Here is a 27,552-nt window from a genome sequence, read left to right on the forward strand (position 1 = left end):
TTTTTTTTTTTGATCGATTGGGAATGGATCATACTGAGGGTCGAAAAATGTTTGGACCCATTTGCCTTTAAGGATTCCATCGCAAAACACGATGGTTATACTTGTCTTATTCGATTAAAAAGAGGTTTATCCTTTAGACAGAACGTTTCACTCCTCCACTTTTTGGAAGGTTCACATCAATAATTTGCCAAGCTAGTGCCTACTAGTAGGAGGTATTACTTTCCAAAGTTAAATATTTTTCCGTGTCGGCATCAGAATGAGATGTCAACTGTGGAAATTTGGACCTATTGAGAATCAGCTTGCCTTTTAATGACACTGCTTCACGATTCAAAGTAATTCTCTTTTATTGCAGAAATTGTATTGCGTCGATTATTGAAGTCAGTAATGATGCGTTTATCACTACAAATTAGCAGGCTGGGACGTTGAAGAAAGTAATCGTCGATGCGTCGTCGTCGTCGATCCACAAGAAGAGACAGTGAAATTCGTTTGATGATGATGATGAACATGCTTGTGATACAATCGAATATTATTCTTTATTTTGTTTCTTCTTTTGTTTTCTCAATTCTTTCTTGAATTTCATAAATGAATCCATGAGAGAGTCAGCAATGTCCTTCTCTAATTCATCAAATAAATGAGCATCCATGGATGAATTCTCCATTATTGAGAATTCATCGAGCTTTTTCTTGATATTTTCTTGAAATTGTAATGAGGTTGGAAATGGATGTTCACCATTCACATCAATAAATTCTGTGAAAATCTTAAATGCCATTTCATACTTGTTCTTTTCAATTCTTAATTGTTCTTGATTAGATTCATCTCCAATACGATTCAATGGTAATGTACCTCTCAATTCCATGGACTTGTCACACATTTCACGATAAGTATGACAATTCTCCAAGAAGGTATACTTGTCTAACTTGTTCTCTTTTTCACAAAATTCCTTAAACAATTGACTAGTCTTTTCATTTCTCAATGTTTCAAGAATCATGAGAGAAGTTGCTTTCAATAGCTTACGAGTAGATGTTTGTTCACTTGTAAGAGCCATCACAAAGATACTAATGACAATAGGAACAGAGATTACAACTCCACTCAACACCAACACCATATTCACAGTACTCGAATATTTTAAATATTCTTGTTTTTGTGAACTGAGTGTCTTAATCTCATTGGTCACAAATTCTATAAAGTGAGAGGCATAACTCTCCATTACGATATACGTGATAGATTTCAATAATTTGTTAGCAGTCTTCAAATCACCCTGTCGAACTGCTTCAATCACTTGTTGATCAAACTTGACATTGTAAGGATTTTTAGGATCGAATTTTGTTTTTTGATTGACATCAGAAGGTAAATGTTTAGACAATTCCAATAAAACACGAGAGGTATTCGCTTGTGATTCATAATACAAGGATACATAAGAGAGTGATCCAGTGACTGCTGCCAAGTTGACAATACATGACGTACGATCATAGAGTTCAATAAAACGTGCACGTTGCAATAGTAAAGAAATTTCTCTTTTCGCTTCGAGTCGAAAAGAATTTCCCACCACCACAGCCACTGCAATGAAACAACAAATATTGATCATCATACCTAACAGAGAGAGAACTCGAATGAGATTCAATTCAATCACTCCACAACAAGTTGGAATTCTAAATATTGTCGAAGAGTGAGTAGTGGAACGAGTGGAAGTCTTGGATGTTGTTTTAGTGAAAACAGTCACTGTTGCTTGAGGATGTTTGAGTGTGAGTGTTGTTGGTGTGAGTGTTGGTTCAGCATGAATGGGTGTCATGGTCATGGCGATGGGTGGTGGTGGTGGTGGTGTTGAACGACAAAGACTCAAAGATTTCTCTCTTCTTCGATCCATTTCCTGCTCGTGTTGTTGGAGTGATGAAAGTTGAAGAGGTTTTATGGAATTTATGCGTTTTGTTTTGAAATGAACAATGATACTATCGTCATCACTGCAAGCATCATTGTCATCATTATTGTCTCGAGGAGGAGTCATGACATGAGAAATGTCAATGGGTTGAGAGGGTTGTTGAGGAAAAGAGGTGATGGTAGTAGTAGTTGTTGTTGTCAACACTGTCAGGGTGTTGTTACCATCATTTGGTGAGGGTAGTGGATCTTGCATCTTGTGTTTTGTTTTGAAAAGAATGATGATGAAGAGACTGGTGCACCATGCATTTCACCCATGTCATTAGTGTGTCGGTCTCGTTGCTGAAAAGTCAAGTACTTCCATGATTGAACCAAAAATAGAGGAAAATTACAGATGACTAAAAAGGATATTGTATTGAGAGCGATGGTGAGGATGATCTCATGATTTCTTCTTGTTGTTGAGTTCACAATCTTCATGGACTTGTCCAAATCAGCAAGTGTCTCACACCATATTGCGTAATATGTGGCGAATTAGTAGCTTTTGAAAACGCTTCCTCCTCGTCCTCTTCTATGCGATGATTGGTGGATGGGAGTGCTTTTGTTGTGTCCTTTGCCAATTCACTCTCTTTTGAATGACTCTCTTGAGTTTCTTCAATACTATTTAAATCCCAATAATGAGGTGGTGTTGGTGGAGCAGTGGAAACTAACAACGGAGGAGATGTATTGAATGGAAGTGATGATGGTGGTTGTTTGGAAAGAGATTTTGAAGAAAAGCTCCCTGAAGAATCTGTTGGTGTGGTTGTTGTCCATATTGTTGATGATTTGTGTGTCGAGTGGTGATGGTGGTGGTGATGATGATGGTGACTACTTGTAGTATTCTTATGTCTGGCACATTCTCTGATAATTCTATTTTTTCGTTTCTCATCATTGGGAAAAGCAGCATCATAGAATGCTCGACATTCTTCACAATCATGTCCTGGTGTTGCATGTCTCTTTTTGTGTTTTGGAGATTTGAAATATTTTGAATATTCTTCTTCGTCTTCACTATTGAGGTGAGAAGATGTCATTAGAGGAGAAGCAATTGCTTGCTTGGATCCAGTTGGTGTGTTCTTTTCATGACTGCTGCTTGTACAAGTTGGTTTGTTGGAATGAACTCTCATGGTTGTTAAATTTGTATAATTTGGAGGTGAAGAAGAAGCTCCAACCTTTGATGCAGAGTTTGAGGCATGAACTCTATTGTTCAATGAAGGAGATGGAACAGTTGTATTTGGTTGTTGTTCTTTTTCTTCTTGTTTCATTTTCTTATTACCTCCAAGTCCTAGAGACATGTACAAAATGTCATCTCCAACTAGAGAATGTCCTCCATCCTCTACTAAATCCACAACCAATGGTGGTCGATGGAGGGTGGGTGATTTTTCAATCGTAATGTCTTGTTCATTCTCTTGATGTTCTTCTTCTTCTCGATGAACAGAAAGTGGTTGTGTGGGTTTTGGCAACACTAAATACTCTTCATCTTTGTATCGATTTTTCAAGTGTTGTTTCTTTTGCTTTTCAATTTCTTGCTTCTTTTTCATTTGAATAACATCTTTTTTTGTCGTTGATGAAGTGTGTTTCTTTAAAGTTGCATCTTCAAAGACTTCCTCCTTCGAAGGATGACGAGTATCATCATCCTTAATATATTGAGATTGTAATATGATAGGTATTTGAATCTTTTTAGAAGGACTCTTAAATGGTTTAAGCTTCTTTGGGCCATGATTGGCAAACAGAGGAAACTTTGTTTCATAGGAATCATTTTGATCCTCAACCTCTACAATTTCTTCTATTACTTTCTTTTTCTTGAGTACTGAAGATGATGTGTCATTTGTCCTAGACCTCTTTTCTAACACAGAATTTGTTGTTGTTGCGATGGATTCCACAGTACCATGATGATGAGTAGTACTGCTTGTAAATCGTAAGCTCGAGTTTGTAATGCTTATTGCTGGTGAATCATGATGTGAATCTCCATTTCTTAATGGTTCATCATGAGTTGAGGCTGTAGTTTCAGTTGTATTATGATTGTTATTATTATTATGGACATTAGTTGTAGTGGCAATGTTGGAGTTTGATAAAATTGAGGAGATTTGAGGAGGTGGATCGGTACGTACTGATGATGGCAACGAAGTGGTGGTGGCTGCAACAGGAGGAGATCTGACACGATCATTCATGATTACGTTTGCATCAGTCAAAGGTTGTTGATGGTTGTTAGTGGTGGCAGTTACTCCTTGCATGGAATTATAAATGATTGGAATATTGTTACTGTTTTGGCCCGAGTTCAGCAAAAACGAAGAATTTTGAAAAGCAAGTCCATAGTGTCGAGTGGTCTTCATAGCTTCGTAATTACCGTTTAACAATTTCGTTACCTTTTCATCTAATTGGGCATCTTCTAAACTTTCCTGTTGATCATTTTCTTCATCCATTTTCGTTTCTTCATCCACAAGGTTGGTCTTTTTCAATAATTTGTTTTTCTTTCGAGTTAATTTTGCAATTTCTTCTTTCAGTTCCTTCATTTCTTCATGGAGTGATTTAATATTCTCTAAATCATTTGATACTTTCAAGAGATGGTATTCATAGTCTTTTGCATGTGATACTTGATTCAAATAGAGTTGATTTTGCAGTTGATATAATTTGATGGACTCCACAATGAGCTGCTCCGAGGCTGAAAGAATAGTCTTTTGCTGCAATGTAGAGTGCATCAAATTATTTTCTTCTTCTAGTGTGTTGTTGGAAAGTGGTTTGGAAAGAGCCAGTTGTGGTTGTTGTTGGGGATTTGGCTGTGGTACATTTTGAGGAATTTGGTTGAAAGGATTTGGAGGAAAGAAGAGCTGATGATGAGGATGAGAACCCATCAAACCCGATGTAGGTGGGTAATTGGATGTGTTGGAATTGTATGGATACAACATCACGGGTGGTTGAAGAGGATAGGGAATTGGAAGATTAAAATTATTGAAAGAAGAAAAGCCTTGTTGTTGCTGCATCATCGTAGTAGGAGGGTGCAAAGGATGATAAAATTGTCCATTGTTTATCAGTGATGGTTGGGGGTATGCGGTTGGTTGTTGTAGAAGGCTGTTCCGATATGAAATACCGTTGTGGTTCAAATGTTGTTGATGAGTCGATGATGAAGAATCGTCTTGGTGTGCTTGATGATTCGTTGTTGGTTGATTCTGTTCCATCCTTCTTGCACAGTCATGATCGTTTTTTTTGTTCTTGCTGGAGTTGGAACTCTTTCATCTTGAATGATTCTGTTGGAATATATTATATTTTATACAAATTGTTGGAATATAATATATATTATATATATACCTCATACACTTCAATATTGACACTTTGGAATACCAAAGACAAAGAGTGTTCACTAATAAACAACATCTCGATGCATCCAAAACGAACTGAAAGGTGTGTTCACAAAAAAATATGAAAGCTCTTTCTAAAGCCAAACTCCGTCACTCCCAAAAGCAACAACAAGAAGAGCGATCAGCCCTTTCGAGTCGCAATTCACCAACACCACCTCTTCCTCCCTCTCGGGCGAACCTCTCAACTCATTCGCATCATCATGAGACTCCATCGCTCAGTGATCATAATATTACTCATTATATTCATCATAAGGAGGAGTATACGAATGGTTGTGATGATGATGAATACATTTTCAACAAGACTTCATCTTCCAATGTTGTAGATGTGCGCTTGTTGAAATATGAAAGAAATTTACTTCTCCTCACACTACTCAATACTCATCGACATTTAATTGTTGATCATCCTAATGATAATATCAACAACAACAACAACAACAGTATGGATGATACGAATAGCAGTAGTTCAAGTGATCATCCTCCTTCTGACATCATGACCCATCACATTCATTCCTATTTACAATCTCTTCAATCCAATTCGGACAATATGGATTTCATCATTCATTCAAATCTCAGTAGAATCACCAATGTGTCCTCTCTTGTGCAATGCATTCTCAACAAACAATCATTGATGGATTTGAGTGAATTTCATTTACTATACTTACCTTCTGCTGAGAAGAACGAAACACAAAAGGAGTCCTCAAGAATGAAGATCAGCACCACGAATAGTATGAAGACCACAAGTACTACGACCCAACTCTCCACACCAACAACAACACCACCAACAACAACAACACCATCCACACCACCACCACCAACCATCACCAAATTAGATTTGTCAAATCCCATCCCAAGCTTTTCAATCACCTCAGTCACTCCTCCTCCTCCTAAACAACAACAAGACTATGAAGATCGTTCCACTACTGCCAATTATAATATTAGTACCACCATCAATTCATCCTCTTCTCCAACAATAGTAGAGACTGCTACTATGGAGGAGGCGATCACCACCACAAATACCACCACAAATACCATCATCACCACAAATACCACCACAAAACCCTCACAACAACCACCTTCCTCTCAACTGCCACAACCGACAATGATGAAACGATTGAAACCTCTTCCAAAACCAGCCTTATTGGATACTTCCGAGTTGTTTTACAAGACTGTGATGGGTGATGATGTGATTCAATTTTATAATAACAACAAATCACCAAGATCACCACAAACATCATCATTACCATCACCACTACATGAATTATTTCATCAACATGTATGGATGACCTCCTCCTCGAGTACGAGTCCTCGTAATTCTTCACTTTGGTATCACATTTCCTATTCAGATTTAAAATTAATTTCCTATGAACTTGTATTAGTATTATCCAATGCACTTATTGAATATCATACCATTCATAATAATCGAAACTCTTTTGATACTGTATTGAATGTCGTGAGAAAATATTGTGGAATTTCCAAAAATGATCATTTCAATATGGTTAAGAGAGTCATTTCTGGAAATTCTTCAAATCATCCTCTACTTTCAATTCTTTCATCATTTAACACTGTTGATTGTGTTGAGTATTATCAAGTATTAACAAAATTGAAATCTTCACAGACAGAATCAAATCCTGAACAAAAATCATTTCTCTATCTTTGGAAATTAATTGGTAATAATTTAAAAAATAGTGAATATTTAAATGTATTGAAAATCTATGCACAAGTATTTTATAATGTATTACTTTCAATGATTTTTATGAAATTTAATCCAACTCGTAAAAAGGAAACTATTACTACCACAAATAATAATAATACTATTAATAATAATAATAACACTATTACTACTGCCACTATTAATAATAATAATAATACTACTACTTCTAATAATAATACTATTAATACCACCACCACCACCACCACCACTACATTCCAAATGAAATTGAAAAATCAAATCTATTCCAATTTTCATTCTCTCCAATCCTTACTTTTCAATGAATTTGAATTAATCATGAAATGTGAAGAACATCAACATGCCATTCAAATCTACACTCGACTAAATTCAGATCTTGTCATGCCAATACTAGAAACTTTAAATCCTAGTAATGGTAGTATTAAAACGACTGCTATTACTAATAATACTCCCACAATGACCTCTTTATTACCCTCCTCCTATTCATTTCCTATCAATATTCAATTATATTCTCAACTTTCAGATACTCGAGTATTAAATCTTTTAAAATTACTTAAAAATAATCAATTAGAAATTCCAGAATATTTTGAAGATATCATGAATGATGATACAAATTATGATGAATCTTTTGAACAAGTGATTGAACACGATGCAGTCACAATGGCATTGAAACCCATTCGACAAACATTAAACATTTCTGAAACTATGGATACTTTGTGTTTCATTGATTCTATATTTAGAATGGAACAGAATTGTAGTACAGATACTGATCTAATGTTACAATGTGATCGATTGTTATTACTACTCTTTCAATACTATATTAAGAAGAGAAATGTTATTTCTAATTATACCAAATATAGTGAAGAAGAGAAAGTGTATTATGATCATGTATTTGGAACGATGAGACAAGTCTTGGGACTTAATTTATTAGATTTTACTTCTAGTTATAGTATTGATCATGAAATATTTACTAGTCATCTCAAATTATTTAGATATATTTGTTATATCATGATGAAGAATGATTTCACACTCACACATCCATCCATGAATTTAATATTTGAAAGTATAACCAAATCATCCATTCGAAAACAATATGAAAGAATTAAACAACAAGAATGTACACATGTAGCATTTACAAAGAGTAGTAGTGGTACGAGTGGTGTTGTTGTTGTTGTTGTTGGTGGTGGTGGTGGTGGTAGTCCTCTCGCCTACAATTATCGTATGACAATAACACCATCAACACCACCAACACCAGAGAAAACAATGAATGCCAGCAATCATTTAAATACAACCACCATTACCACCACTACTACCAATTTGAATACAACGACCACCACTATTGATACCAATTCAAATACAACCATTTCCACTCCTACTACTACCCCCACTACTCTAAATGATTCAAAATTAGACATTGATGAACCTACTACTACTATCATGAATGATTCAAAAGATATTGACACACAAAATCTCATCATTTGCAATCAATTTATCAAATTTGGAAAAGAATTACTCTCAGAATTAACCTATCAACAATCTACATTATTTTCATCACTTTCCAATTACTATGAAGGTGCATTTATTGAATCACTTTATATGACTTTTACATTTTATATGAAAGATTTACAATCCATTCTCTCAAATTATTTATTTCCTACAAAGACAACAATTGATGATCACTCTAATAATGACACCATGAAGAATCATTATCATTTATTTAACATATTTTCTGTATTACAATCTTTTTTTAATGTTATTTAATGAATGTATTTTCGATGAGAATGTGGATGATAATGATGATACATCATCCATGATGGATGAAGAAACACCTACAAACAAGACATTATCGATAGTCACTCCTAACAACAACAACAAATTGAATTCTTCATCATCTCCTTCATCTACCACATTGAATTCTTCTTCATCTATATTTGGAAATTACAAACTCTCCTATCCTCATCGAATTCTAAAAATATTTGAACCTATCATGAATCTCTTAAAACAACCCATGAATCTTTACATTAATCACATTCAAAGTCAATTCTTTAAATATTTAGAAAATGCAGTGAAATTAGAGAAATGGCAACCCTTAAATGAAGATGTCACTTATTCATCTTCCTATATTGATCTCTTTACCTTTATTAGGCAAGGAGTACCATCTTTGTATTCTATTTGTTTACCCAATGTATTGGAATATTACAAACATTTTAATCAATGTTTGAGTGGATTAATGCAAAGATATTGTGTTCATATTATGAAAGATTTACCAAAACCAGAAGATTTTATACCCCAGAGATTATATCCATGGAGTAGTGAAAGTACAAGTTATCCTAATAGTAGTAATAGTAGTAATAGTAATAGTAGTAATAGTAGTAATAGTAATCAAAGTAATAGTCCCAAAAGCAGCCCTGGTGGAATGTTTAAAAAATTTTTAAAATCCAACTCTACAAGCACCACCAGTAGCACCACCAATTCTTCATCCTCCTCTTTGATGAATGATCTCATTACAAATCCTCAAAAAACTTTTCATTCCATCTCTTATGAATCTTTGTTTGTGAGATTGGCCAATCTTGTCAATACTCGTAGACAATACATCAAAACAGTGAAAGAATTAATTGAATATTCAGAACAGAGTCGATTATTATTTATTGGAAAATCTAATGCAACAACACACAATCCTACTACTCTACCATCCATCTATGCAAGTGTTGATTTTTATTCTAATTTAGAAGGAACATGTGATTTGTTAAAAGATTTCATTTCACAACTCACTGAATTAATTGGATCTAGAAATATCTATTGTGAATTGTATCATAATTTATTTGGTGAATTATATTTACCTCAAGTGAAAGATTTTACTGTTGCTCCTAAAATGATTCAAGAATATTTTGAACCATGTTTAGAGAGTTTATTAGATTTGTGTGATGATCCAGTGTGTGTGGAGTGGATTATTACAAGTATGTTTAAACATTTAGTGAAGGCATTGTATTTGATTGTGGTTGAGGGATATTTATCACCTGATAATGAATTTCATTTGAAATGGAGATGTTGGAGTGGTGATGGTGGTGATCATAGTTCTGGTAATAGCAATGGTAATAGTAGTGGAACCAATAGTAGTCATAATAGTAGTGGAAGAGAAATCTCCTCTCATGTCTCTCTCTCAAAAATTCTCTTGAATGATTTGATTCAAATTGAAAAATTCTTTTACAGTGAAGGTGAAGGTATTCCTGATTGGAATTTCATTACTCACACAACGAGCCATTTAAAGAATATTATTGCCAATGTGATGGACAAGACAAGTGAACAATTGATTCATGGAAGTATGAATAATCCATCTTTTGATGCAGCACCAACGAATGGTCATTTTGGTGGTGGTTCACAACAACTTGGATCATCACATCATCATAATGTCTTTACCAAACAAATCTATTACAAGGTGTTGTATCATAGAAATGATCCAATTGCAAAGAAATTTATCAAGAATCACAAGTATCGATTTGATTAATTACAGTACAGTAGTAGCAATAGTAGTAGTTGTTCATCATCATCCTCTTCTTTACGATTAGGACTTTATGAACACCCAGTCACAGTAGTGTGGGTGTTTGGTCAATGATCACCCAACAATGAATTCCATTAAAATTCCCATTCTTCTTCTATATCTACGACCTATTTCTTGTTTCAATGCATTTCAATGATACATCATTGTCGACGATGATGACTCTTCAAATCTTGGTATCCAAGTACATCATACTTGAGATATGAAAGTAATTCTTGTTTCTTTTCAAGACATTCTTTTGTATTGCTGAGAATTCCCATAAACAATTTGACAAAATCTGAATGATTGAAATTTTCAAAATGTTTCACATGAAATAATAATGGTGATAATGGTGGTGAGGATGGTCGTGTTGTTGTTGTCAAGGTTGGTGGTGGTGAATGATTGCTTGTTGTGTTAATGACACTCATATGTGAAATAAATTCATTTCCATATTCTGGTAATACTGTCGTGTCTTGTCCACCATTCACAATATGAAATTTTATATTGGGATTATATTGAAAAAGAGAATGCAAGAGTGAATGTTGTTGAGAGTGTGAGGATTGGTGTGAGGATGATTGGATGGTAGTGTCTTTTTCATTACCATCGTCATCACTACTATTGTTGAACTTCGAGGAAGGATCCATTCTACTACTACTACTACTACTACTATCACCACTACTACTACTATTACTACTATTTCTATCACCACCACTATTACTAGTAATAATATTCTTCTTCTTTGTATTATTGTACGATCGTATCAACATGTGATAAGGTGAATATTTGATCAAATCTCCTCTCATTACTCGATACAATCCACTCCATTTCTCAACACCTCTCTCAATTTCTCTCTGATATTGTTTTTCTAAATCATAAACACCTGCCAATAGAATGACTCGATTCACATATTGAGCCAATGATGGTTTTCTGAGAAGAGAGGTGAGTGAAAGATGTGCACCTGAGGAGTGACCACAAATGGATAAATCTATCCAATGATGATCACCATTGATAGGAGGTGGTTTGAATAGAGGTGTTGAATGAATCCATTCAATACACTTTTCTACATCTTGTAATTGATCTTCAATGTCATACATGTGATCCAAAGTTCCATATCTACAACTACTATTACTAGAGAGACTTTCAGAAGTGGCACCACTCGTTGTAGAAATGGAATTTGTAGCAGTAGAAATGGAACTTGTACTGTGATCTATTGTTGTCTCATCTTTCTTTTTTTTTGAATACTTTCGATAATTACAAATCACAAGAATATGATCATTCAAATAATCTCTCAATGTACATCCAAGATTATGATAGAGTAATTTATCACCACTATTCCATGCACCACCATGAATAAATAATAGAACTTGTGTTTTAGAATTGGTATTAGTAGTATTTTGATGATTATTATTGGAAGTATTATTATTTAACATATTATTATTATTGGAATTATTTAACATATTATTATTATTGGAAGTATTATTATTTAAAATATTATTACTAGAATGAGTGATGATCGGATCATTCATTCTTCTCATTTTGTCATGATGATGTTTCTGATAATAAATATTCAAATCATTTCTTTCATTTTCACCATATTGAACATCTCTCAAATAATAAGGTTTAAAATATTGTACTAAATAATAATGAAATATCACACCCAGATACCATGGAAGGAGAAGAGAATATTCGAGTGCAGTGCTGATCAAGATCCAAAAAGTTTTCCATTTCATTTTTTTTTGAAAAGAGTCCACCATTCTTGTCATTACTACCACCACCACCACCACCACCACCACCGGAACGTTGTTCATTGAAACTCTCGAGATTACCTTTGGGAATTCTTGGCTTGATCAAGCGAAGGAAGTGCAAGCACAATGATGTTTTGTAAACTTCTGGTTCACATTGTCGAAAAAGCTCCCATTTGCTCTCGGAGCCTAGGCTGGATGTGATGCCAAGAAAAAACAAGAATTATTCTTAACCAAACCAGAGGATTATGCATGTATTAACGGAGGGAAATGTTTTAAAGTGGATGGTGTTGATGATGCCAAAGAATTCCAAGAGGTTGTGAATCATAAAAAAGGTTCATTTCTTGGCAAATACATTTGAACCTCAAAAAATGAACACACCGCCACACCATCACTTACTCCATCATCGGAAGAAGATTTGCTCCGATTCGGATCATCATTCATTCACCCTTCGCACCAGCACCAGCACCAGCACCACTAACTCTTCACCCTTCTCACTAGCACCCTCAACACCACCATCTCCTAATTTATTCATTTCTTGTTGTGCCAATACCACTTACATGATTGTTGTGTTATGTTTTTTATTTGGTCTCTTTATTGTAAATGAAAATCTTTCATTATTCAAATACATGGTGAAAGATCATGAGAGAAGAATTGATTTTGAAAGACAATTCATTCCTTCAAAAAGTATTTCAAATCATGATGTTCAACCACACACTCAACCTATTGCTAATAATTTACAACAACCACACACTCAACAACATTCTTCGCAAACAAACTATCATCTCTTATTTGTACATGGTGCATTTGGATCAAAAGAAGAATTTACAATGAATTATTTTCCATACTTTTTAAAGAATGATAAAATTTCAAGTGTTGGTGCCTTCTCTTTCACAGCACATGGAAAATCTTCTCATTCGAATTATATTAAATATTTAAGAATGATCGATTATGTCAATGATTTGGAATTGGTCATTGAAAAGTATTATCAACAAGGTGATTTCAAAAATGGTAATCATCAATTAATTCTCATATGTCATTCCATGGGAGGACTTGTATGTCAAAAATATTTGGACAAATTGTCAAAAAAAAGAAATCTATCAGTTATTCCTTTAGCAAGTATGATACTCTTAGCAAGTGCTCCACCTGTCTCTAGATTTGAAAATATACTTTCTACCATTCGTTATGATCCATTTCATCTATTATTCACAAATTTCATGACATTTACAATTGATGCAATAGCAATGACTTCCATTCATCATACCAAACATTATTTTTATCATGAAAAGACTAGTTTAGATGATATTCAGAATATTCACAAAAATGAATTGAAATTACAAAGTGAAGGATTAATTTATTATTTGGATAGTTTGACATGTTCATTGAATGCTCAAAGTATAATTGAAATGTTTAAAAGAGATCTGAATGCTCAAAGTATAAAAAGAGATCAAGAAACAAGAATCAAGAGAGATGATTCCTCAATGCAACCATCCAATCATGAGAGTGATATTGCCTCACAGCAATCCAATCGAATATTATTTTCACATCCATTCCATATAAAGGTCATATCCATTGAAAAGGATGCATTTTTCACTCAGAAACAGCACGACAAAACTGTTGAATATTGGAATTTAATTGCCAATCAAGTTAATCAAAAACAAGAAGGTCATACAGATGGATTAAAAGTCAGTGGTGAGATTATTCCAACTGATTCAGTACAAGTGGGACATTTAGTCATGTTGGATGTGGGTTGGAAACAAGTGGCTAACAAAATTATTCAATTTATTCAAGAGGAGCTCTAAGATTTGAACAAGTATTGATTCCTACGAGAATTGGTTCACAAATAAATTGTGATGTCAAATTTATTTTCGACTGACGAATGGTCAATTTTTCTTTTTTTATTGAACCTTATTGAATATGTCATCAAATAATCGATAGGCGTTGTTTTTTTACTTGATATCACTCCTGAATTAATATCCATCCATACCTTGTGTTTTTCTCAAAAGCTTATTGGATGAAACACCAACAGTGGTATGATAGTTTAACAACATACCAGAGATCTGAGAGTTTTCGAATGTAGGCAGGAAGAAAACCTGCTTGAAGTCCCAGCTGGGACAAAGGTGGTGATAAAATACAAGTGAAGTAATGCAAATGTGTGACCTTTCAATGAACATATCTTTCAAATGAAGATCAAAAGAAAATTTCAAGCTTGAAAATGGTCAACAACCTGAGAGAATAGACCAAAACAAAGTTCTTGAATGGACTTCCAAAGCTGTGAGAGATGTGCCACTTCATGTGTCATTAGTGGATTTAAGAAAGCAGGACAAAAGATGGTTCGTATGAAATGAAGCAGGTGCAATATTGCCACTCCGAGTTATGACTCCATTCTATTTAGGAAACAAATTAACACATTCAAAATCTATTACAAATCTGTTGTATTTGAGGAATTACACAATAATTTTAATATCATCAAATCAGGTTATTATCAGTGGTACTGTATATAATTAAGAAATGTTAATCTATCAATGAAATAAATATGAACAATACTATTTTTGTTCTCTGTAGTAAATTGTTAAAATATTTAGTTCACCAATTAACATATAAATATTAAACCGATCTTATATTTATTTATTTCTATTTACATTTACTTTAAATATTATGAATAACATTTATATAGTATTTTATTGGGAGAAACAATAGTGAAGAAAAGAATAATATCAAAAGAAATCATTCTATAAATACTATACAACAGTCAAATCATTAATGGTTATAGATATAATAAAGAAACTTATCAAACTTATGATGCAAACGCTATCCTTTCTAATTATTACTCCAAATATTAATTGAAAGGGAAATATCGTAAAAATAATTACAAAATATCCTTCGGTAAGAATGTTTGTTGTGTAATAAATCAAATATATTATGTTGTATCTCGATGTAAGTTTTATCATATATTATAATCAAGTCACGAAATAATTCATTTGAAGATTTTCCTAACACGATAATTTGATAATAAAAATGGTTTGGTCCAGATTTTATAATATATGGATAACTGTGTTCTGTATCTTGATAAGAAATGGTCTCTTAAAGGAGATGTCTTCTCCCAAAACTTTTTAACCATTTTCATGAATCTTGCCAAATGGTCATAGGAAAGAATTAAAAGGTTAGGTCAAAGTTGATTTTAAGAAAAGTGTTGTCGAGGTGGCATGATTTGTGGCCATTCATGCGAGTGACTCCATTTCACAGTCTGTCATCCACAATCGTTGCTGACCAAATAATTGGTTGATATCAAAAAATTGTTTCTTAAGACTTTGTTTTTCTTGTTTCTCCTCCTTGATATTTTCAGGTCAAGGTGCTTTTTTACCACCTGTAAAAGTGATTTGCAAATTCCTTTTCTTAATTACTCCATACAGGAGGTTAAACATTCCATCGATAAATATTTGTGCTTTTGCATTGAAATTGAAGCTATTTCAGCTACCTATATTGAATATTCAATTTCGAAAGAATCATCATGTTCTGAAAGAGGTTGAAGCGTTTAAAAAATGTCATCATTGAACAAACTTGAAGAATTAATGAATTTTGGTTTTTCTGAGGAAGTGTGTCGGAAAGCTCTCCAGAATAACCCAAACGGATCCATTGAACAGTTAGTGGATCAAATTATTACACTATCAGAATTATTAGCAGGCAGTGGTGAGGAATCATCGAACACCACCACCACCATCAACACAACGACCACCAATAGCAACAACACTTGTTGTTCATCACTCGGAAATAGTCTTGTTGTTGACAACAACAACATTCCTTCTGCTGTTACTACTACTACCACTACTAGTACTACTACCATCCCTTCTTCCAATAATGTTTTATTAAATCAAAAATTCAATGAATATCTAAACAAAGTCTTTCCAAAGATGACTCAACAACAATACAAGATGGTATTTGTGGTGAGAAATGATTTGGATATGAGAAAAGGTAAAATTGCAGCACAGTGTTGTCATGCTGCTGTTGGTCTCTATCGAAATATTTTGTATGAAAATGTTGATTATTATCAGTACATCTATTCACAATACTTACCAACAACAAGTGAACAACAACAAGAATTGTCATCATCCATCATTACACTTGGAGATATTCAACAATGGAAACAATATCTTCATGATTGGGAAACCACAGCTGAAGCTAAAATATGTTTGAGAGCTGACAGTGAAAAAGAATTTGAAGGATTAATTCGAAATTGTTTGAAAGAGAAATTAAATTGTTATCTAGTCGTTGATGCTGGAAGAACACAAATAGAGGCTGGATCCAAGGTGAGTGTTGTTGTTGTTGTTGGATTCAAAAGGATTGAATTTTAATATTGAAATCTGAATGAACATCATGTTGACAATTTGAATCCGTGTCAATGATATGGAATCTTTGTTGCGATCACGAACTATGGAATTTGTTATGGTTGTTGTGAACAACACTTTGTGTACGATCGATTATCATCATCATTGTTGTTCATCACTGTTCAACAGACTGTGTTAGGAATTGGTCCTGCACCTGTTGAGATAATTGATAAGGTTACAAAACATTTAAAACTATTGTAAAATTGAATGCAAAGCTGATATTTTAGTTTTTATTATTCACTTCGAAATTCCATTTGTTTTGATTTGTGTAATATTTGAGTCTGATGGTCTTTTTGAATAAATCATTTAAATCATTGAATAATAAAGGAGTTGATGATGATTGAATGTCATGATTGGTAGTGGTGGTGGTGGTGGTTGTGTCAGCAGTCGTTTGGGTCATCTCAATTCTTCTAGGAATTGTAATGGTCTTGTTCGATTTCAATAATTTTCTAAACTTGGTTGTGAACATTTTGTGATTAATTTGAATTATCATCTGATCAATTATCATGGGTGTCATGCTGCTGTTGTAATTGTGGTAAGTGAATTGATTTCCATTAAACAATTTGATGGAATGAGTCGTAGTTGTAGTTGTAGTATTCGTCATCGCAATATTCATCGCAATATTCGTCGTCCAAGTACCTTGGAATGATGACATTGAGGATTCAGTCTTTTTTGTCTCATCATCACCATTATTCATTGTATTTTTCTTCGAGAACAACAATTGAACACTTTCAATGATATTCAATTGAGTAGATTTCACTTGAAAGTATTCTTTCAATTCTGTTTCACTCTCTAATGAATTTCTTTCTTCTTTCTTCTTGACATTGGGATTGAAATTCAATTCAATTTCATAAATATATTCAGGAATTTCAAATCGATTGGGTGGATCAATCTTTTCAACCAATCGATTAAATAAATCATCAGATTTACATCTAATAACCATAAATGCATCATCATTGAATGGTGTTAATTGTAAATTACAAATAATTAATTTAGAATTTGGATTCATAGTAACAAGAGAATTCACAGGATCTACAGACAATTTGCTACCAATTGCTAGAATGAGTGTTGAATTTTCAATAAATTGAACTGCCTTATCCCATAAATGTTGAGGAACCTTCTCTCCAAAATTTACAATCAAATCTTTCAATGGAGATTGACAATATTCACACTTGTTAACAGAAAGATGAGAATTGTCAATACTCAAAGTAGGAGGAGTGGAAGATTCAATCTTTTTCTTGTTAGTAGTACTAGTACTAGTAGTATTTTTAGTAGTCCAAGTGGTAGTAGTATTGGTCTGATCATTCTCAATGCTCGTAGTAGGACTTTTCGATGCTGCAATGATATTCAATCCACTGGATGATTTCACTATATTTCTATAAATGGATTCACTGGTTGGATGTACAATAATATCCTCTCTAGTAAATGTCTTATTACATTTCTCACAATATTCTTTATAACTATTTCCATGTATTTCAACAATATCTTTTTCATCAATTCCACTCTTTAAATGTAAATTATCACTATTTTGAGTAATAATATATTTGATATAACCTAGATCATAGAGTTTCTTAATAGCCATGTGAGTGAGTGTTGGAAAGTATTTCAAATTGAGATTCTTATTTGTGGTGGTGGCGGTGGAACTAGTACTCGTGTTGTTGTTGTTATTAGTACTATTGTTACCACTATTACTACTGCTACTACCACCATTATTGGACATTGCAGACAATAACATTCCATCTCTCAACCATATTCCATCTTTTCCTCTATAAGTACTCAATCCAGCACTTGATGAAATACCTGCACCTGAGAATATACAAATGTTACCCTTATGTTCTGCAAATAAATCACCTAATTGAGCTATCTTAGGTCTTAAAAATTCAATATCTTCTTCATATTCAACATCACTGTCATAGTCATTTCTTTCAAAATCACTATCGTAATGTTTTTCTTTTTTTTTCTTTTTTTTCTTTTTTTGGTAAGAGGAAGAAGAATCGTTGAGGCTTCGTTTAGGTGTTGTGGATGATTTTTTAGAGGGAAGTTGATGATCACTAGAATCATCCTCTGAAGAAAGATCTTGTTGCTTCTTTTTAGAAGTCTTTTTCTTTGAATGGGATGTTTTGGAGGTCTTTCTCTTAGTTGGTTGTGGTGATTGATTGGATTCAAGGACAACAGAAACACCAGCAGTAGCACCAGTTGTTGTTGAAGAAGCCTTTTTCTTCTTACTGGAGGATGAATTTAATGTTTTTTTAGAGATCTGTTTTCCTTCGGAAAAGAGAGAGGAAGTAGTCTTTGATGAGCTTTTACGACGAGCTGTTCTTGGAGCGCTGATGATGGGTTGGTTGTGTTCGCAGTCCTCGTCTTCTTTCATTTCTGTCTCGGAATGAAGTGGAGATGGTGTATGGACTTGTTGCATTTTTCTTTGTTATTATTTTCAAACAGATACTGCAATTATAACGAAAGACTTGATAATATCTCTAAATGGCTCGGCCAATTAAGTCTAAAAATTAATCCTTCAAAATCCATGGCAACCACTCTCCCAACTAAAAGCAAAATGAAGCCAATGATAGACGGTACTATTATACCAAGATTCAAAAACCTTCGAGTACTTGGACACTATCCTTGGGATGACTCTACTTTAAATGAAGATATTGAAAAAAGAATCCTCCAATTTCAACTCTCACTCAAATATATTCCACTGAAAAGAATGGAGATAACAAACATTAAGAAAGTAATTTTTGCCAAATGCACTAGCTTATTTACACACATTTTACGAACAAATTACATTCCTGAATCACTTGTTGATAGAATTAACATTGAAGTAAGAAAAGCAATAAGAAAGAAAATTTTCATGCATAATGCTAGTCCAACAAACTATTTTCACCTCCCAATCACCTATGGCGGACTTGGTATTCCAAGATTCGATATCTTTGCAGATGAAATTCGAATCAAAACAGCCCTGTATCTTATTAACAATGATAATGAACTTCTTAGAGAAGTATATTCAGAAGGAATCAAACACGAAAATTCGATTTTTAAGGAAATGAACAGATCAATGAAGAAATACAAGATCAGACCTCAACAATTTAACAATGACGAAATCTTTCCAAAACTCAAAGGAAAGAATTTTACTATTTACACTGACGGATCAAATCTCAACAACTCAACAGGTTTCGGCTTTACCGCCAAAGTTAACAATTCCCAAGAAACCCAAGATTTCTCATACAAAATTAACAGCGAATACTCACATAACGTTGCTGAATTATCAGCAATACTCACATCACTAAAGATACTTCCACCTAAATCTAAGGCAAAAATTCACACAGATAGTGAAATATCCATCCACGTTTTGAAAAACAAAGCCTATAACGGAATTTTTAACTGCTTCAAGCATGAATATCAACAGGTCATTCAACAATCCAATCTAAATATTCAACTAATCAAAGTTAAAGGTCATGTCAACAAAGGAAACATCAAAGCTGACGAATTAGCTAAGAAAGGAGCTCAAGAGCACAACTATTTTGACATTAAGAAGCTATTTTCGAACCAAACCATCCTTGCCACATCTAATACCATTATTTTCGACATCAAAAAATCCATACAAAAGAAAAAGATATGATGTAATGTTTAGCCAATTTGATAGAGATAATTCCAGTCTACACCTTACCAAGAACTGGTCATCTATCAATCTAAAATTCATCAAATCTAAAATTGACACAAATACTAAGTGGTCAATCTGGAGAAACTTAACAAGCAACCATATCAAACAACATAAGGAAAGACAATGCGCTCACTGTAAATGCCCCGGAACTCTAAAACATTTCATATACTATTGCCCTAATACTCAATGCTTTAGAGATTTTTTCTACACTAAATTCCTAGATATTACATCAATGCAATGTATCCTCAACGATTATCAAGAATCAAGATACTGTGAAAGAAGGAAAGTTTTCATTATTCATCATGACGGAGTAATGATTCGAGATACTCAAATGCCCAACTTTAAAAATTTACCAAATATTTACCAAAATTGGCCTGAAATCCAAACAATTCTCACCCTACTAGTTGGTAAATGTCACACCAAGTATTATGAAAACTCAAGGTTTAAAAAACCAATTCAAAAACAAACCCCAATCCTCACGGATTTACCAGCACCAGTGGTGCTAACAATAAACTAATTAGATTTTTCTTTGTTATTATCTGTTCTCAGTCACAGGCTTATCTTTGCACACAATCAAAACACCATCTAGAATTCAACAATGAGAATTGGCCGACGCGAGTGTATTAATAAATTCATTGGCTGAATGTCTTCAAAGTGAAAACAACCGAGTTGTTCATGAAGTCTTTTCTTTTCCAGGCGCCATTTTGAAGATGACAAGTCCGCATAGTGATTTTGTAAAATAGAGGTGCGAGTTGATTAAAAAAAAATATTCATCATGCTCAGACGTTCACTTACTTCCATTGCCCGTTCAACGTAAATATCATTGTTTTTCAATTATTAATTTGTTTAATCATTTATTCACTAACACGAATTTATTACACCCACTCGAATTATTATATATATATTCTTTTTCGTATTCTTATTCCTTTATTCTGTATTCCCACTTTGGCTAAACACAACCCCAATTCTCACGCCCAATCAATATATCATCGCGTTAAATCCTTCAACAACAACAATACAAACAACACTACACAACAACAGTGCTTTCAAGTCAAACTACGGAGTTGCTACCTACGCAACATCAGCTGCTCAAGGCGCTGCTTTGGATGAAAGCGTTAGAAAGGTATTGAAGCCTGAAGTTTTGAAGGTCATTGAAGCCAAGACTGACTCTCTCCTGATTAAAAAATTGAACTTCCTTGGCAGATACTTTGTCTGTCGTTTGAATGTGGCCAGCAAGTTGATCTTGAACTCTCTTTCTCAAGAAAACTGCTTCCGTATCATTGTCAATGAATTGGACGATCCATGGGAATATTACTGGAAGCAAGTCAGAAAGAATGGAAAGGACTCAAACAAATGGTTGGAATCTTTGAGAGAAGTTAGAGACTTGCCATTGATTGCTGATCGTTGCTGGAGAAACATGTTGCTCTCTGGTGTTTATCCAACCACTGAACACTACAACACATATCTTGATGTATTGGCCAACACAAATGACAACTTTTATCTTCATGACACTTTTGATGATTTGAAGAGAAGAAACCCATATCAAAATCCTGATGCCGCTTCATTCAACACTATGTTGGACAATTATATTAGACACCAAGACGGACAAAGAGCTCTTGTTCAACTTGAGTACATGAAATCAAAGAATATTGCTGTTGATGCTTCATTGGAAGGTAAGCTCAAGGAACTTCTTGCTGCTTACGACCCAGAGAAGGGCGCAGTTTGGGCTTTGGACAAGGGAGGCGAAAAGCCAGAATTTGAAATCAAGAAGGAACAAGCAGGTGAAAAGAACCAACAAAAGATCTTTGATAACTTGGAAAGATATATTCAACCAGATTTCTCCAAGTTGGTTGTCCAAGAGTAAATTTATTCATTCCCACTATCCTTTTTTACTACCACATACAGCTGAATATCCACTAATGAGGGACTCGAGGTTGCGGGAGTTGTTCAAGTCCCACACGGGAGATGTCTTGATTGTACATTGAGAATAAAATTAATTTTCAATTTAATTTATTAATACTGCTTCATCAGGTGGTACTTCCTTCCAGGATTTAATACTCTTTCCTTGTATGAGTGGGTGACTTGTGTTGCTTTCCGAAAGATGACACTTTGAAAGAAGAGAGAGAGAAGCCCATTTCAATTACGGACGGCTTTCAGTTTCGAAACCCTTTTAAATTAATTAGATGAAAAAAACTACAGCTCTCGCGAGTCCACAGCTGCATCACCTCTCTCAATTATTTGCAAATAAGGATCATCACCATGATGTACACCACAACTACATCGGAAGAGTTTCAGAACAAGTTTTCAAGATCCATGGATGGGCCAAACAATCATACCATCTTTTCAAAACAATCTACATCAGCTCATAATAACGACCCTAATCTTTTGAGAACTTCCCAACGCTTTCAAGGTACAGTCTCGAGCAAAGAAGTCAATGTTTACAGAGGAACTGGAGGTGGATTCAAATCAAACAATAGTTGCTTCATTCCGACCGACAATGAAATTCCAGTTCAACCAGTTGCTCGATGGAGGGATCGCTTAATTGATCCTTCCTATCATCCTTCAGACCTTACAATGACCCAATCCTCGTTCAATAAGCACTCCAGTTTGATTAAGGAAAAGGAGCATGCACAAACTCTCGTCCAAACACTACAAAAGGCGTCTGGTGGAAACCATTCACTCCATGAGGATCCTCTCCTTTCTTCTCATCCAACAGGATACAAGAGTAATTACAAATCGAAAAATATTGTTTCTGGATGCACCTACCCTGAACATTTGGAATTGACTACAAGTCATCATGTGAGTGAAACAAAGGATAATTTCAAGTATTGTGACCCTTATCAATATTCTCAATTTATGTCTACTCTCAAGAACTAGAGGTGCATAATATTATTGAGAATCAGGTTCTCTCATTCAGCACCTCTGTTCACAAATTTCATCTGTTGTCTTGTAAATAAACATTCTTCTTCGTTGTCCGATGAACCGCAAGGTCTCCACTCCAAAATCTCGTTGCTTACAAGCAAAGTGAAAAAAATTCCCTAAGACTCGACAATTGTTTCCTCGTCCCGATCCTTTTACTCATCATTTTCATCATCATTGAAATTATTACCAATGTCCTTCCTTTCCTCTCTCTCTGGTAATCAAAAATTATTGCTCGGTGCTACCCTTGCAAGTGCTGCTGGTTTGTTCTTGTACAAGAAACACTCTTCTTGTTGTTCAGCCTCTTCCAATGTTCAACCATCCATCACTATTGCCACAAGTGGACCTAAAGTCGATTATAGTAAAAAGTCCAAACAAGAAATTGAAACGGAGTTCAAACAAGTATTCCAAGAATTGAAGAAATTTGTTTTGGATGACATTAAGAATAACTATGAAGTACCCAAAGAGAATATTGAATATGTTGAAAGAGTAAGTACAACTCAAATCACACCATGCATATATTCAACTCATTCCAAATCACACCACCATTCCTATATCTCATCATTCCTCTCGAATATCATTCCAATATCCATACTTGACACCTCAGATTCTCGATTACAATGTTCCTCATGGTAAATTAAATCGTGGATTGGCTGTCGTGGATACTCTTCTCATTCTCAATTCCTATCAAGTCAGTGAAAAACAATTCCATTCTGCTTGTGTGTTGGGATGGTGCATTGAATTCCTTCAAGCCTTCTTCCTTGTTGCTGATGATATTATGGATGCTTCTATTACTCGTCGTGGACAGCCTTGTTGGTATCGTTTGAATGATGTCAAAATGACAGCCTGTAATGACTATTTAATTATTGAATCTCATATTTACAAGATTTTGAAACATTATTTCAATGAACCTTCTTTATATGTTCCATTGGTCGATTTATTCCATGAAGTGACTTATATGACCGAATTGGGACAATTACACGATTTGAGATCACTTCCTCCAAATGTAGATAAGAATGAATCTTCAACCATTCCATTCCATACTTTTAATATTCAAACTTATTCATTGATTGTCAAGTACAAGACAGCCTTTTATAGTTTCTATCTTCCATTATATTGTGGTTTAATTTTGAGTAACAAGTTGGATGAAAATATTAGAAAACAAACTTTTGATATTTCTATTGCAATGGGAGAATATTTCCAAATTCAGGATGATTATTTGGATTGTTATGGAGATCCATCTCATATTGGTAAGGTCGGACGAGATATTGAGGATTGTAAATGTTCTTGGTTAGTCGTAAAGGCTTTGGAATTGGCGAATGAAGAACAATTACAGGTGTTAAAGGCTAATTATGGAAAGGAAAGAACCTGAAAAGGTTAAATTGGTGAAGGAATTGTACAAACAATTGAATTTGGAAGAATTGTACAAGTCCTATGAACAAACAGCCATTCAATCCATGAATCAAATGATTGATCGTGTTCCTGATTTTATTAATAAGGATATTTACAGAACTTTATTGAATAAGATTGCTAATAGAACCAAATAAGAGAAAATAAGACAGCATTTGCGTGTGTGTTGGTTCCATTTGAAAGGTGGTGATGTTTGGCAATAATACAATTCTCAAAAGTTTATTATCTTTTTGTTCTCCTTGTTGTTTCCAAAGGGTTATGGCAACAAGGTCATAATTGTTCTTCAATCGTTATCCTGGATGCATATTTCAAGGAAGGTCCATAATTTGAGACTGTAGTTAGGACTAGTACCTCAAATGCATTATGTTAATGAAGATGATTTAATATAACATCAATTGTTTTTCAAACCTTCATCAAGACACAATTACGTTGTTGAATATTAGCGTTGTCTTTTTACTCTTGATTCACTCTCACTTTCAACTGTATTTGTGTTACTTGATACCAAAACAATTCTTTCAATGCACTTTTGGAGTTGGTCTTGTACACTTTTCCAAACTCTGAGTGTTGTTGTTGTTGTTGTTGTTGTTGTTGTTGTTGTTGTTGTTGAGAACTATCCGTGCTGGATTTTGTAGTGTTAGTGTTAGTGAATAATGTCTTTTCAAATATCCAACCTCTCTCATTGAGTTTTAAAAACATGGAATCCACAAAGAAGGCACACGGAGATTGATGAAACACTTCACACACTTGATTGAACAAGTCATCATTGAAAGGTATGGAAACATGACATTTCTGATGAGTGTACTCTGGAATGACAATTAAGCGAAACTCACTCTCGTTGTTGAGAGGGTTGACCTGATTACTCTCTTCTTGATGGTTCAAAAAAGGTAAAACATTCCAAAATAAATCTACAAATTCACTCATCCTTCGAGGATCATGTTTCTTCTTGTTGTCTTGAAATAATTCCTTCACTTGTGCTTTTAAATAATTGTACAATGATTGTCCCTGATACGATTCAAAATCCATTCATCATGTGCAATAAATTAACTGTTGCTTTTGCATCTTTATCACTTGCTCGAGAATAGTCGAGGATATGAATGGGATAATGATAGGAATGAGATTCAAAGTTCGAGTGTGGAAAATGTTCTTGCAAACTCACGTATTTTCCCTCCTGATCATTGCTTGTTAATAAATAACCAAGCTTGTTATTACAAACAATTCTAAATAAAGAAGGAGGAGTAGATCCTTCGTTGAAGTTTCCAATTTTAGGCATTACTTGTTGAGCTAATTTAGAAGAAATGAAATATGGTCCATGTTTCAAGTTATAACTCATTCGAAAGGTTAATAAATATTCAGGAAGATGGAAAAAGCTTTTCACTTGTTTACATTTCTTGTCTGTTTCATCATCGAATAGAACCAAATATGGATTATTTCTTCTTCCACTCAATCGTTCAAAAAATTTCGAATGGAAAAAGAAGGTTCGATCTTTTTCATGAAAAGTTTGAAAGGTCTCTCCTGCAATTTTGAATTTTGGATCAAAGGAAAGAGTTCTTAATACGAGTTGGGCATTTTCAAATCGTGAAGCCACTGGAGTAAAGGAAGTGTTGTTATTCTTTTTTGTTGACATTTTGGATGAATTTCCATGTTTGGATAAAAAGGAATTCCTCAAATGTTCATACATGCAATCCCAAAATTCAAATGAACTCTTTGATTGTTGCCATTTCAAAATCTCACAATCTAACAATGCCATCGTTGTTGAATAATGAGGATATTCAAATTTCAAATAAATGAAATCTTCATTGCAAGTGTGTTTACCTTCTAAGGGATGAATATGAAGAAGGGAAGAATCTGACAATGTTGCATGAAAAGTGGAATCTGAATTCTCCATGTCATGTTGTAATAAAATGTCATTCTGTGGTAATGATTGTTGTTGTGATAAATGAAGATATGATGATGGAATTCTCTTCAGTCGAATCAAAAAGAGAGGACTAATAGCATAATTATCGTCTTCTTTTCGAAGTAAATCATGAACTTGTGGACAATAGGCAAAGTATGGAATAATTTGAGCACAATAAATGAAGGAATGTTCTTCTTGAGAAATGTTGAAATTCATGGAATTCTGTTTTGATCGATTAGAATGTTCATCATCATATTCATCACCACATTCATCATCATCATCGAAACACGTGTAACCAAATGTCAAACGTTTGTTTCTTTTTTGAGATTTCTTCTCATCATTGAATTCTTTCATTTGAGATTGATCCATATTCTTCTCATCATTGAATTCTTTCAAATATTTCTCATAATGAAATAAACATTCATGAATGACATTCAATCCCTTGACACTCACTAAATAATGATTTGAAATTTCACTCAAAATTTTGAATTTTTCTGAAAATTTCATCGTTGAATAATGAGAGAACGTGTGACATGAAGAATGTTTTTGAATAAATTCTTTCAAAAGAGGTGAATGTTTGGTGTCAATGATATTCTGAGTGGAGAGAAAGACTTGTTTACAACGTAACAAGGATTAAACGTTCATCGTTGAATGTCCCTGAACATCCATATATGGGAAATTGAAAAAGTTCAAAGAGAGTAAATGTTCAACATGTTGAATCCATCCCATATCAAAGAAGGTAATATTGTGTTCAAGAGAGGTACTGCTCTCAAGAAATTCAGAAGAGTGATGATTGGAAGAGGATTTCTGCAAACATTTAGCAGTCAGCTTGGCGAACTCAACTCCAACAACATCTACACCTCACACCTACACACCCATTAGACACACTATCGTCGGACAATTGAGTACCTATAATTTGTTTATTTTTCAATAAACCCATTCCTGTATTTTTTTTTTTGATTTTTTTGAAAGGTTGTCATGTCAGGTGTCAAATTCAAGTCCATTGGACATCCAATCATCCCGGCTGATCACCAATCTCTTCTTCATTTTAAAAAATG

General features: G+C 34.0%; 13 protein-coding genes across 13 annotated transcripts; 8 read left to right on the forward strand and 5 right to left on the reverse strand.

The window, feature by feature from the left end:
* Window positions 1-526: 526 nt before the first annotated feature.
* FDP41_007221 (uncharacterized protein) lies at window positions 527-2,128 on the reverse strand (the record flags this gene model as incomplete). The annotated part of the gene is made up of 1 exon (XM_044710943.1): window positions 527-2,128. One exon carries the CDS (start codon window positions 2,126-2,128, stop codon window positions 527-529), a length of 1,602 nt encoding a protein of 533 aa, XP_044558547.1.
* A 217-nt stretch (window positions 2,129-2,345) lies between these two features.
* FDP41_007222 (uncharacterized protein) lies at window positions 2,346-5,081 on the reverse strand (the record flags this gene model as incomplete). Its single annotated transcript, XM_044710944.1, has 1 exon — window positions 2,346-5,081. One exon carries the CDS (start codon window positions 5,079-5,081, stop codon window positions 2,346-2,348), a length of 2,736 nt encoding a protein of 911 aa, XP_044558548.1.
* Window positions 5,082-5,322: 241 nt separating this feature from the next.
* Window positions 5,323-8,709, forward strand: FDP41_007223 (uncharacterized protein; the record flags this gene model as incomplete). The annotated part of the gene is made up of 1 exon (XM_044710945.1): window positions 5,323-8,709. The coding sequence occupies one exon, from the start codon at window positions 5,323-5,325 to the stop codon at window positions 8,707-8,709; it is 3,387 nt and encodes a 1,128-aa protein (XP_044558549.1).
* Window positions 8,710-8,758: 49 nt separating this feature from the next.
* Window positions 8,759-10,453, forward strand: FDP41_007224 (uncharacterized protein; the record flags this gene model as incomplete). The annotated part of the gene is made up of 1 exon (XM_044710946.1): window positions 8,759-10,453. The coding sequence occupies one exon, from the start codon at window positions 8,759-8,761 to the stop codon at window positions 10,451-10,453; it is 1,695 nt and encodes a 564-aa protein (XP_044558550.1).
* Window positions 10,454-10,647: 194 nt separating this feature from the next.
* On the reverse strand, window positions 10,648-12,213 carry FDP41_007225 (uncharacterized protein; the record flags this gene model as incomplete). The annotated part of the gene is made up of 1 exon (XM_044710947.1): window positions 10,648-12,213. One exon carries the CDS (start codon window positions 12,211-12,213, stop codon window positions 10,648-10,650), a length of 1,566 nt encoding a protein of 521 aa, XP_044558551.1.
* A 383-nt stretch (window positions 12,214-12,596) lies between these two features.
* On the forward strand, window positions 12,597-14,027 carry FDP41_007226 (uncharacterized protein; the record flags this gene model as incomplete). The annotated part of the gene is made up of 1 exon (XM_044710948.1): window positions 12,597-14,027. The coding sequence occupies one exon, from the start codon at window positions 12,597-12,599 to the stop codon at window positions 14,025-14,027; it is 1,431 nt and encodes a 476-aa protein (XP_044558552.1).
* Window positions 14,028-15,767: 1,740 nt separating this feature from the next.
* Window positions 15,768-16,811, forward strand: FDP41_007227 (uncharacterized protein; the record flags this gene model as incomplete). Its single annotated transcript, XM_044710949.1, has 2 exons — window positions 15,768-16,532; window positions 16,740-16,811. The coding sequence occupies 2 exons, from the start codon at window positions 15,768-15,770 to the stop codon at window positions 16,809-16,811; spliced, it is 837 nt and encodes a 278-aa protein (XP_044558553.1).
* Window positions 16,812-16,833: 22 nt separating this feature from the next.
* Window positions 16,834-19,026, reverse strand: FDP41_007228 (uncharacterized protein; the record flags this gene model as incomplete). Its single annotated transcript, XM_044710950.1, has 1 exon — window positions 16,834-19,026. The coding sequence occupies one exon, from the start codon at window positions 19,024-19,026 to the stop codon at window positions 16,834-16,836; it is 2,193 nt and encodes a 730-aa protein (XP_044558554.1).
* A 108-nt stretch (window positions 19,027-19,134) lies between these two features.
* On the forward strand, window positions 19,135-20,229 carry FDP41_007229 (uncharacterized protein; the record flags this gene model as incomplete). Its single annotated transcript, XM_044710951.1, has 1 exon — window positions 19,135-20,229. One exon carries the CDS (start codon window positions 19,135-19,137, stop codon window positions 20,227-20,229), a length of 1,095 nt encoding a protein of 364 aa, XP_044558555.1.
* Window positions 20,230-21,046: 817 nt separating this feature from the next.
* On the forward strand, window positions 21,047-22,135 carry FDP41_007230 (uncharacterized protein; the record flags this gene model as incomplete). The annotated part of the gene is made up of 2 exons (XM_044710953.1): window positions 21,047-21,084; window positions 21,313-22,135. The coding sequence occupies 2 exons, from the start codon at window positions 21,047-21,049 to the stop codon at window positions 22,133-22,135; spliced, it is 861 nt and encodes a 286-aa protein (XP_044558556.1).
* Window positions 22,136-22,530: 395 nt separating this feature from the next.
* Window positions 22,531-23,148, forward strand: FDP41_007231 (uncharacterized protein; the record flags this gene model as incomplete). Its single annotated transcript, XM_044710954.1, has 1 exon — window positions 22,531-23,148. One exon carries the CDS (start codon window positions 22,531-22,533, stop codon window positions 23,146-23,148), a length of 618 nt encoding a protein of 205 aa, XP_044558557.1.
* A 234-nt stretch (window positions 23,149-23,382) lies between these two features.
* FDP41_007232 (uncharacterized protein) lies at window positions 23,383-24,737 on the forward strand (the record flags this gene model as incomplete). The annotated part of the gene is made up of 3 exons (XM_044710955.1): window positions 23,383-23,679; window positions 23,798-24,480; window positions 24,536-24,737. The coding sequence occupies 3 exons, from the start codon at window positions 23,383-23,385 to the stop codon at window positions 24,735-24,737; spliced, it is 1,182 nt and encodes a 393-aa protein (XP_044558558.1).
* A 316-nt stretch (window positions 24,738-25,053) lies between these two features.
* On the reverse strand, window positions 25,054-27,001 carry FDP41_007233 (uncharacterized protein; the record flags this gene model as incomplete). Its single annotated transcript, XM_044710956.1, has 2 exons — window positions 25,054-25,602; window positions 25,757-27,001. The coding sequence occupies 2 exons, from the start codon at window positions 26,999-27,001 to the stop codon at window positions 25,054-25,056; spliced, it is 1,794 nt and encodes a 597-aa protein (XP_044558559.1).
* Window positions 27,002-27,552: the final 551 nt, after the last annotated feature.

This window comes from Naegleria fowleri, assembly GCF_008403515.1.
Source record: "Naegleria fowleri strain ATCC 30894 chromosome Unknown tig58, whole genome shotgun sequence".
Lineage (NCBI taxonomy): Eukaryota > Heterolobosea > Eutetramitea > Acrasida > Naegleriidae > Naegleria > Naegleria fowleri.